Source organism: Pleurodeles waltl, chromosome 6, assembly GCF_031143425.1.
Source record: "Pleurodeles waltl isolate 20211129_DDA chromosome 6, aPleWal1.hap1.20221129, whole genome shotgun sequence".
Taxonomy (NCBI): domain Eukaryota; kingdom Metazoa; phylum Chordata; class Amphibia; order Caudata; family Salamandridae; genus Pleurodeles; species Pleurodeles waltl.
The window spans coordinates 1,185,556,061-1,185,568,106 of record NC_090445.1 but is presented as its reverse complement, the minus strand read 5'-3'; the positions used below and the strand labels follow the sequence as shown (position 1 = coordinate 1,185,568,106).

At 45.4% G+C, this 12,046-nt stretch overlaps 1 protein-coding gene across 1 annotated transcript in view; it reads left to right on the top strand.

Annotated features, from left to right (window-relative positions):
* The first annotated feature begins 392 nt into the window (after positions 1-392).
* The window catches only part of LOC138300728 (uncharacterized), a 158,807-nt gene continuing 147,153 nt past the window's right edge, over positions 393-12,046 (top strand). Inside the window, exon 1 of the mRNA XM_069240437.1 lies at positions 393-558. Within this exon, the coding sequence (XP_069096538.1) occupies positions 433-558 (126 nt within the window). The 5' untranslated portion in view covers positions 393-432. The remainder of the gene's footprint in view (positions 559-12,046) is intronic.

Sequence of the window (12,046 nt, the reverse complement as noted above, 5' to 3'; positions counted from 1 at the left end):
TGGGTAGCTTATGTGGAGAAAAAGTTATGACGGCCTAAGCACGAACTACCCGAAATAGCCAAAAAAAGGCTTGGCACCTGAGGGGGTAAAGGCCTGGCAGCGAGGAGTTAAAGTAGACCTGAACTTTTTTATTGACATGTTTTTGCTGTGAAATATTGACTGAAATAACCAAACACACCTAGAAAACTGACAAAACGATGCTTTCTAAGATATTGTTACACAGCTTAATTTCGTTTGAAAAGTGAAACTCGTCGTGTCCGTTTAACTTTTCTGTATCACCCTGACGCTGAAATTTTTTGCTTTAAAACAACCTTAGAGTCATACAGTACTCTGCTGCCCTCGTGTGGCTATATCTGTGTTATTAGCGTGTTGCTAATAGTGACCAAAAAATAACTAACGCAAGGAATCCAAGCACGACACAGGTAAGGCACAATGCCAGGATTTAAAAAGAAAAGGAAGATAAGTAAAAAAACATCGAACTCAGAGAGGGTAAAAGACGCAGTTCCGGATCCCATAAAGCCACTATATGTACCTCCACCGCCAGTTCTTGGACAAAAGGTAAGAGTGAAACATGCACATGAAAGGTGACTGTAAACCTAAAAAAAATCTTTGTGTTAGCTGTTTGTAAAAGAAGATTGTTTCTATGCACATAAAACACTTTTTTCATATGCCAGGAGAGCGATGATTTTCATTAGTCGATCACTTTCTTACGCTTTATTTTCGTTTACACAAACAAAAGATTAAAACAGTTTGCAGTACAAGTCATTCATATATTTTTTTTTTTAAGAAACATTATAGTATTTTATCAAGTTACGCAGCAACTTCCAATATAAGGCCTTGATTTATTCCAAAGTGGCATAGGGCAGTGCTGCACCAAAAATATCAGTGCCGCGCTGCACCACTTTTGAAATGCAGGGATGCCCTGTATTTACAGGAATATGGCGCACCCCTATGTTTCCCCCTGCTCTGAATTAAGCTGCCCGCACCAACGCAGGCATCCTTGCACCATAGTGCAAGGGTGTCTGCATTGAGGGGATAGATTGTTTATGTACAAGAAGCTGTCCCTTCCTACACATAAACAATCTATGATGGCGATTTGGCACTTCAATGTGTTCCAAGCGTAATTTTTGAATGAATGTTAATGTGCAGGAAGGGACACCTTCCTGCACAGAAACAATCATCCATGGCATTCTTCTCTTTCTATGTGTGCTGCAGAATGCTGGGACAGCGTTAAAAGTAATGGTTGTTGCAGTGAAATGCCCACTGTAACACCCATTGCACTCCATTTGATGCAGACAACTGCATTAGAGGGTCCCATATTTACAAGGAGACGTACCGCCACAAAAATTGGAGTTACACCTCCTTGTAAATATGGAGCAGTGGTTTGCGCTACCAGCTAATCTCGAAAAGTGATGCTTCGGTGGCGCTAGGGGCTCTTAAATTTGCCCTTGAGTGTCATAAGTGACAAGAGTATAAAAAATGTTTGCCCGCTTAAAGTATAACTTCATTCCTCTAGAGAGTTTCACAGATTCATATATCATTTTCTAATTAAAAAGATTTGCATAGAATGCAAAAATATAGTTAATGTTAAATTAATCCAATTCTGCATGGTTACTATCCCTTCCCTAGAAAATAATTTCAATAGTTTTACCATGGGCATGGTTCTACAATTACATGACATCTTAATAATAGTATTGGACAACCTACGATATAATAACTGTTAGACCAGGCATCCTTGGCATGGTTTCCACTAAATTATTTGACTTCTGACCTCCTGTTTGCTGACTTTGTTTTTGCTGGCTTTAGGACTCTGGGCACTTTACCACTGCTGACCAGTGCTAAAGCACATGTTCTCCCACCCTAAAACATGATACAATTAGCTTATATACAATTGGCATATTTAATTTACTTATAAGTCCCTTGTAAAGTGCACTACCTGTGACAAGGGCCTGTCAATTAAATTTGACTAGTGGGCCTGCAGCCCTGACTGCATGACCCAATTTTATAGCTCTATAAACATGACTCAGGCCTGCCAATGCAGAGACAGTGTGTGCAGTTTTAAGCTGCCATGTCGACCTGGCAAGTTAACCCTCTTGCCAGGCTCAAAATTTCCTTTCTAATACATTTAGGTAACCCCAAAGGTAGGCCTTGGACAACCCCAAGGGCAGAATGTAGTGTATTTAAAAAGTTGGACATGTACTTTTAAGTTTTACATGTCCAGCAAGTGAAAAACTCTTAAATTTGTTTTTCACCACTGCAAGACCTATCACTTCCATAAGATAAAATCGGGATTGCCTTATTACATTCTATAAGTGTAATTCTAATTGGGAAAAGAAGGGACCCATCAAGGTTGGTGTCTCTGGAATCACAATTTGAAATCACAATTTATGGTGAAGTAGGATTTTAAATTGTAATTCTGAAAACACCACTTTTAGAAAGTTGTCCTTTTTTTTAGCTGAAATCATCTAGTGCCTTCTGCCTGTCTCTGAATACATGTCTTGGGTGGGTGAACGATGAGCTTTGTGCATTCCTACTAGACAGCCTAACGTAAAGGGAGCTTAGGTGTGTTTGATGGGCCATCCACATCCTCATGGGTCATGTTGGACAGGATGGGAGGGAGGAGCTGACACTTGCACCTGAAAGTGCTGTGCCTGTCCCCACACACAGAGCAGCATAAGCCCCTGTAGTGTGTCCGGGACCAGGGCAGGAAGGGCTGGGGCTTTGTGCCCTTCAAAGGGCTCTCTTTAAAGTCTCCCTCACTTCAAAGGCACCACTGGGTATGAGAACTGGACATCTCACCCTAACAAATCAATACACCTCTGTACCTGAGGACATTCTGCCAAGAAGAAGGGCTGCTGTGCTGCTAAAGGGACTGCCACTCTCCTGGAACTCTGCTGGACTTTGCAGAACTCCTGCTTTGCTGTGCCTGCCCTGCTGCCTGCTGAACTTCTTGTCTGAGAGTGAGAAAGACTGGACCTGCATCCCTACATCTTCAGAATCAAAGTGACTCCAAGGGATTGCTGGCTTGCCTCCTGTTATGAAGTTTCAGGGACATTAAAGGTTCCATTCACCTTTGCTACAGCTGCTGGACAATGCCAGCTGTGAGTACCATCCTACCAAGTAGTGCCAATCCATTTCTGGGCCCTTGGAAGTGTGTTTCCATGTGCTGACCAAGCAAAATCCATGCATCGAGTCACTGCGCTAATTGGAACTGCCACATCTCGCCTTGACGCAGACGCATCGCCCATCTAGTATAGGGCATCGTATCACCTATTACACAGTTCAGGATCAACACACCACCATCAGCCCAGACCCATCCCCTTCACATTATCTGCTGTGCGGCTCGATGAAGACACATTGCCTTCATCCCAAAGAGTTCGCACCCTATACCTGCTCAAGGTTTGATGACTGCATGGCTCGATGATGCATCTCTGAGTGTGCAAATTGGAACTGACACATCGCCTTCGCATCATCTCCTCTGCTCCCTGCATCGGATCTTGGACACTGAGGTACCCTTTCAGCAGGACAATGTTTGTCCCGGTAGCTGGTCTGAGCTCCATTGTGGATAGTTGACCTTCTGATTTACCCCAGTCTAGCGTGACCAGATAGCCCGGTTGGCGCTTTAAGGTTTTAAGCACTACTTATGCTTATATTGTTAAAAAAAATTATCTTGACTTTTACTTATTGTATAGTTGTTGTTTCAGTCCTGTTTTACTTATAATCTATTTTTCTAACTTGGTGTGGAGTCTTTTCATTATGTTTTCACTGTGTAACTGTTTTAAGTGCTGCACAAATACTATACACATTACTGCTTAAGTTGTCGAAGCCAAGTCAGAGTATTTCAGATCCAGACAATTCAGGAAACAAACCGAGACCAGCCGCTCTTCTTAAGATTACTTTTAATAAGAACTAATAAGACACAATAAGAAATACGTGTACACGGAGACTGAGCGGGCAAAATCCAGCTCGAACAGTCTGCCCAAGGAAGTAATGCATGATCTTTTATAGCATTAAACCGCAGACACATTAATACATTTCATTGGTTCTTGATAATGTCGTATGATTAAACTTTTTCTATATAGCACACATGATGCTCCATATAAGGGTTAGAATCATGGACAGGAAGCTTGCACAATGTCCTCTGAATCAAATGTCTTGTGATACATCTATATGTGGAGAAAGAGGAACCATAAGTGCATACGTTAGTACTTTTAGCAGTGAGGATTTTGCAAGCTAGCATGCAGTGGTGTCTTGTGATGGCCGTCAGTTTAGCAAGTCTTGCAACATAATGCGTTTCAAGCACAATAGACATTTATTCAAGGCCTAGTTAATTCAACATTGTAATGTGTTCAACAGAAATAGGCCTGTATTTTCATTGTGTATCACAGGGTCTACTAGGTCCAAATGGATCCAGGAGAACGTGATTCCACATTCTGCCCTCTGATACCCAATGAAAACACTCATTGACAGTTTAATCATCCTGATGGCCAGGTGTCATTTCAATAGCATCATCATCCCTGGCCTTCTCCTCATGCCTTCTCTTATGACGGTGCTCAGTGTCCTTATGACACATTTTCTTCATTAAAATGTTCAAACAGGAAGGACACACCCTTATCAACACACATAATGTTATAAATCCTACTATTCCCACCACAAGTACTTCTATCAGCCAGGATCCCCAACCACGGAACCATGCTTCAATGTCCTTTAGTATTCCTCCTATTTCCGTCACATCCGTCACATCCACCACTTTCCTTGCTCCTTCTTCTACCACCTCTATTTTCCCTATTGCCATCCTCACATTTCCACTGTTGTCCGGTATGAAAACACAGCATTCCTGATGGATCACGTTACATACACCACCGGCTCTTGCTAAAATGATGTCTAATGCAAGTCTGTTCTGTATTACAACAGCTCTTAAGTCTGTAAGTTCTTCAGTAATGTTACCTAAGGCTGCTGCAGTAGAACTTGCTAATGGTTCTACCAATACTGCCAATCTGTGTATTTGATATTCTGAATGCGCTATTCCTAATGGCATCACAAATATTCCTTCCACTGCTATGAATCTATCCAACCAAGTAGGTGCCCTTCTTCTTCGAACCCTACCGGGTGCCTTTTGTGTTGCATTGGTCAAATTTGTTATATGCAACATTCGGGGTAGTACGAACGCCAGGTAGCAGGAGCCCTGCCACCCTGCAGGCAGTCTAAAATATGCAGATGTCCCGCATACTATGTATATTCCCCTTGGAGCTGAGAGACCTATAGACAAACCTTCTGGGCCCTTCCGTATGTTATCCAAATCAGAGTATTTGGAGCAGGTGCTTTCTCCTACCTTTATGCTGCTATTATTATGGTTCGGGAGGTGTATGTTAGGGCATTTAATTACTGGTGTAACCATTCGACACACCTTATCATAAAATGTATTTGGCCTTGGGATGCTGCCTTTGAGGTATCGAAAACACCATGACCCCTTTTTCTCCTTATGTATAGAAAGGGACATTTGTGATATATCTACGTTCTTCTCCCCCTGTACATCGCCCTCATCTCTTCCTATGTTGAATGCTTCCAGCAGCTCTGTTTCACCTTTTTCCGGTACAAGTTGTCCACACACACCCATCTTACCTCCTCCTTTACTTTCTCTTCCCACCCCACTGTTTCCCTCCTTTAATCTCCCTTTTCCAACCTTCCTCTTCCTTTTAGGTGGCCTTCTCTTTATGGTCCCATTTACTTCCTTTGCAAACATGCTGTTTAGTATGTGACATGAAGCATACTGAGGAAGAGGAATCTGGGCGTAATCTGTCCTTCCCTGGGCAGAGGTGGGTAAATGTGTACAAATATAGCAATCAGACACATTTGCCAATTCCTTATAAAATTTCACCATTTGCACAAATGCATTATCCCTGTAATTGTTCCCATCTTCCTCCCATTTGGTATATTTTATCCACTGTGTCCTGTTCCCCACCCTTTCTACCACACTAGAGTTCTCCCCTTGTTCTTGTTTCACTGCAATGGTAATCCCTATTTTATTTACACTGTTATTTATATACTGTTCTTGGTCCAGATATGGGATTTGTAGTTCTTCATGATATATAATAATTATTATAGTGATAATTATTGTTGGAACAGGGGTACATATGGCAGTTAGTACCATAGGCCACTTTTTCTCCTTTCTTCTTCTTCTAGGCATTATTCTACTCCAAGTGTCACAAATTGCACTTGTTTAATCCTTGTCTGTTAATTTCTTATTCTCTGTATTTTCTTGTTGGCACGTCACAGAGTGGTGTCAGAGGTTACTAGCACTTGAAACCACTTGCATGATATACGTAGATATTCAGGTAAGACCCGCTTGCACCCATCCCTCTCCTGAGGTGTGCAGCATGAGCAGTCTATGAAGAACTCTTTGATGGACCCGCTTGTGTCTCCTGACTCCTGTAGGAGCGCAGCACGAGCAGCCCTGTAGTCTCACCGCAGGACCCGCTTGCACCTCCTGACTCCTGTAGGAGTGCAGCACGAGCATCCCTGTCAGTGTTGTTTGGTGTTTCTTGTTGATCGAAGGTTGTACCCCTGCGGTGCAGGTGTGACCTTTATGGGTACCGCAGGTGGTGGCTGGATGACCTCAGGTTCAATTGCTCTCTTGGTGTGTGAGCTGTGGATCCAGTATTTGAGACCCTCACACTTGACTGCTGTGGCTGTTGTCAGTAGGACTTGGTAAGGCCCTTTCCACCGTGGTTGAAGGCAATGGCGCCTAGTGTGGGCCTTGACCCAAACCCAGTTGCCAGGCAGTAGTCCGTGTTCTGGTGGCGTTCCTCCTTCTGGCAGGGCCTGCAGTACCTGGCGGTGAAGACAGCGTAACGTCTCTGTTATCTTCCTGCAATATTGTAACAAAAGATCATCTGTTATTGCCAATGGGGCAACTGACATGTGGCCTGGAATATTCATGGGGCGCCCAAATAGCACCTCATGGGGACTTAATTTTGTGACTCTATCAGGGGTACTTCTCATAGCGAGGAGCGCTAATGGTAATGCATCAATCCAAGATAGTTCAGTCACTGCGCATATCTTCCCTATTCTGTTTTTCAACACCCCATTTTTTCTCTCTACTGCCCCTGCTGCAGGTGGATGGTATGCGCAATGCAACTTTTGTGTTATTCCCAGCCCTTTGCAAAGGCCCTGAATAACATGTGAAATTAATCCTGGTCCATTGTCTGAACTTAAAAGAATCGGCACCCCAAAACGTGGTATTAACTCTTTTAAAAAGCACTTAGCCACAGTTTGTGCATCACAGTTCCTGGTGGGGTATGCCTCAGTCCATTTGCTGAACATACAAACTATTACCAAAACATATTTTAGCTTGTATATCGGGGGCATCTCAATGAAGTCCATTTGGAGGCTCTCAAAGGGTCCATGTGGCGGTGGGAAATGGCCTGAAGCGGTTGGTGTACCTTTTTCCCGTGTTGTACTGTGCACAAACTGTGCATCTCTTACATAAATGTTCTGCATATTGCCGAAATTTGGTATTAAACCAACATTGTGAAAACAGTCGTATCATTCCATCCCTACCCACATGTGAGGGGCCATGGAAAAGGCGTGCCATAGAGGACAGTAATGTGGATGGTAGACATATTTTACCGTTGGGTCCCACCCACACACCCTCCCCGTCTGTCTTGCAACCACCCTTTTCCCAATCTGTTAGTTCTGACCCGTCAGCCTGCTGTTGAACACATTTTGGATCAAAATATGTACTTTCCTCCTTAGCTATTGTGGTGGGTTTAACCTGGACCATTACATACTCACACCCACTGAGGGCTATTCTTCGTGCCTCTTTGTCAACAAAAGCATTTCCCACAGAAACATAGTCCTTAGCAGAAGTGTGGGCTGCACATTTTACAATTGCAATTTTTCTGGGCAGTAGTAGAGCTTGAAACAAGGCAACAATCAATGAGGCATGTTGTATGTGTTGGCCTGCTGAAGTGAGAAATCCCCTCATTGCCCACAGTTGACCGAAATCATGAGTGACCCCAAAAGCATATTGGCTGTCTGTGTAAATATTCGTTGTCTTTCCTGCTGCCAATTTGCATGCTCTGATTAGTGCTACTAATTCAGCTGCCTGGGCACTTTTAATCTTTGGTAGCCTTCCTCCTTCAAGTAATCTTTTGGCCGTCCCCACAGCATAGGCTGCTTGTAGCATCCCTGTGTGGTCCCTAATGCATGAACCATCCACAAACAAATCACCCTCGGCCTCAGGAAATGGGGTGTCTCTGAGATCTGGCCTCACCTTGTTGTGAGTGTCGACTGCCATAATACAATCGTGGAAAGAATTATCTATGGTGGGATCATCATGATCCATTTCGGTAGGCAACAGGCAGGACGGATTCAATGTTGTGCATCTCTTTATCCTTATATGTGGTGCCAATAGTGTCAACTCATAGCGTGAGAGGCGAGCATTTGTCAGGTGCTGGGTCTTAGTGGTAGTTAGTAATGTGCCAATTGCGTGTGGGACATGTAACACCAAAGTATGAGCCAGGACAATGTTTTCTGATTGTTCCACTGCTAAAGCGGCTGCTGCTACTGCCTTCAAACATGGGGGAAGACCTGCTGCTTCGGAGTCCAGGGTAGCCGAATGGTAAGCCACCAGGCGGTAGAAGGTGCCGTGTTTTTGTGCCAAAGCCCCTAAGGAGCAACCACCTTTTTCATGGCAAAATAAATGGAAATCTTTGGTGTAATCTGGGAGGCCTAATACTGGTGCCGCACACAATGCGAACTTTAATTTCTGAAAAGCCTCTTCACAGTTTTCTGACCATGGTACTTTGGGCCTGATTCTAACTTCGGCGGGCGGCGGAGGCCGCCCGCCGAAGTTCCCCCACCAAAATACTGCTCCGCGGTCTAAAGACCGCTGAGGGTATTTTGGGATTTGCCCTGGGCTGGCGGGGGGCCGCCAAAAGGCCGCCCGCCAGCCCAGGGCAAATCAACCTTCCCACGAGGACGCCGGCCCAGAATTGAGCCGGCGTAGTGGGAAGGTGCGACGGGTGCAGTGGCACCCGTCGCGTATTTCAGTGTCTGCATAGCAGACACTGAAATACTTTGTGGGGACCTCTTACGGGGGCCCCTGCAGTGCCCATGCCCTGGGCATGGGCACTGCAGGGGCCCCCAGGGGCCCCGCAGCACCCCCTACCGCCATCCTGTTCCTGGCGGGAGACCCGCCAGGAACAGGATGGCGGTAGGGGGTGTCAGAATCCCCATGGCTGCGGAGCGCGCTCCGCAGCCATGGAGGATTCTGTAGGGCAGCGGAAAACCGGCGGGAGACCGCCGGTTTTCCTTGTCTGACCGCGGCCGAACCGCCGCGGTCAGAATGCCCTGCGGGGCACCGCCGGTCTGTCGGCGGTGCTCCCGCCGACCCTGGCCCCGGCGGTCTGAGACCGCCGGGGTCAGAATGACCCCCTTTGTCTGGCACATCCTTGTGTGTTAAATTCAAAAGTGGTCGTGCAATCAGGGAGAAATTCGGTATCCAATGCCTGCAGTAACCTGCCACCCAAGGAAAGCCCTCACCTCCTTCTGTGTTTGTGGCCTGGGGTGATGAGTTATTGTTGCTATCCTATCTGGTAGCAATCTCCTGGACCCTGGTGACAGTTCGTGCCCTAGGTACTTCACCTTTGATTGGCAGAACTGCAACTTCTTTGGGGAGACCTTATGTCCTTTTATGGCAAGGTGACAGAGTAGGGCCACGGTGTCCTGGACACACGCTTCCCGTGATGGTGAGGCTAGCAACAAATCATCAATATATTGTATCAAAGTTGATCCTCCTGCAAAGTGCAATGATGCCAAGTCTGCTCTTAAAGCGTCTGAGAATAATGTTGGACTGTCCACAAACCCCTGAGGGAGATAAGTATATGTTAACTTTCTATTTTTGTACGTAACAGAATAGACCCTGAGACTCCCTATGAAGAGGCACTGAGAAAAAAGCGTTACTGAGATCTAGGACTGTGAAGTGCGAAGCTGTACTGGGAATGTTTGATATGATGGTGGCTGGGTTGGGAACCACAGGGAATGATGGTATAACTGCCTTGTTCAGTTCCCTAAGATCTTGAGTAAATCGGTATACCGGGAACCCATCTGGTCCTTTTGCTGCCCTTTTCACGGGGAGAATAGGAGTGTTGCATGGGCTGTGTTGTACCTCCCGCAGTATCCCCTTCTTTAAAAGCTCTTCTATTACTGGAGCTATCCCCTCCTCTCCCTCTTTGGCTATTTTGTATTGTGGCACCTGTGGTAGATGGGCTCCAGCGCGCAGTGTCACTCGCACTGGGGGGCAATCTAATATTCTTCCCACATGATTTGGCCCCTTTGCCCACACTTCACTAGGGACCGAGTCTTGTAGTTCTTGTGGGAGACTTTGTTCTTGTCCCTTGCCTCCGGAGTCACATCCCATGAAAGCCTGTAATGCTATCCCATTCTCCTTGCTTTCCAGGAAGATCCCTTCAGGTAAGCAGCTGATGGTGCACTGTAACTTACATAGGAGATCCCTCCCTAGCAAATTTACTGGACAGTGTCTCCCAAAAATAAATTGGTGATTTACAGTAATAGGGCCTACTTTGAATTTCAATGGTTGTGTTAAGTATTCACTCATAGGTTGTCCTGTCAAACCTACGGCTGTTATTTGAGTTGCTGATAGTGGTGCGTTGGGTACATCAGAGGCCTTTAGCATTGACATAGTGGCCCCAGTGTCAACTAAAAAGGGCACAGTTCTGCTTAGCACTGTTCCATCTACATATGGACCTTCTTGATCAACCGACAGTACTGGGCCTGTGAAATGTGTCTCCACATGAGGTGGGTATGGAAACCCATGTCCCCCCTGAGGTGCCTGTGGTATGTGGTATGTCTTGATATGTACCCCACCCCGCACAAGCCGGGTCATTTACAGTGGCTGCATCATATGCATTGTTAGTATACGGTGGGGGTAGTAACTGTTGTGTCCCGTATTGTATACTGCCCTGTTGTTGTCTCTGCTGACCTCTACCTCTTTGTCCCCTGGCTAAAAAAGGGAAATCTGCCTTCCAGTGTCCCTGTTGGTTACAGTGGAAACAGGTGGTACCTGGCGGGGGCGTGAAAGGTACCCGTTCACCCTGTCCTCTGCCCCTGCCCCTTCCCCTACCCCTGCTTTGATTATTATTGTAAAATCGTTCTTGTGCCACCATTAATTTTACCTAATCCTTTTTCAATTTCTCATCATCTGCCTTTTGGATATTTGTTTGATAGTCTGCGCAATACCTGGCTGCTGCTAACACTTTGTCAATGGGTTATTGTTGCCAACACACAAAAGACGTTTGTAAATGAGTTTGTATAGGCTGCTGTAATCCATATACAAAGTTGGTCACAAACTCAGGCATCGCCTCACCCAGTGGGTTCCTCATTCCACTACTCTGCTGGTAGACCTGTAGAAGGCGGTCATAGTAACTTGTCACACTTTCATTCTTCTCCTGTTTTGTATGTATTATTTTAGACCAATCAACCTTTTCCTCTGGTACTTTTTCTCGTATGTATTTCATGACCTTGTCTCTTGCTGTCTCTACCTCTTGTCCCGGTGCCCCCCTTTTCCCCTCACTGGTTCCTCTGCCGGTCATCCTACCACCTTCTTACAATCCTCCCATAAATCTTGTGGTATTATTATACTGAATAACATGTTCAAATCCTTCCACAGCATTTCTCCCATTGCCACTATTCAATTCTGTGTACCATTTGTGTGGCTCATCGTGTAATTTTGGGAAGTCTTTGGTGAAGGAAAACAGGTCAGCTCTATGCCAAGGTACATAGACATATGTTGGGGTATGGCCATCCTCCCCTAAGGAGGACAAAGGTACCTCTCTCAGAGGCATCATCTTTGTCTGTACCTGTTCTGTCCCTTCCTTATTTTTATCTAGGCTCTGCAGGACCTGAGCTGCTTTTACCCCTTCTTTCAATTCTTTCCATTTCTGTAATTTTAATATAGCGTATTCCAGTTTTTCAGACAATTTGTCGTTACTCCAGGATGGCACGTCTGCATCTGTGAAACTCA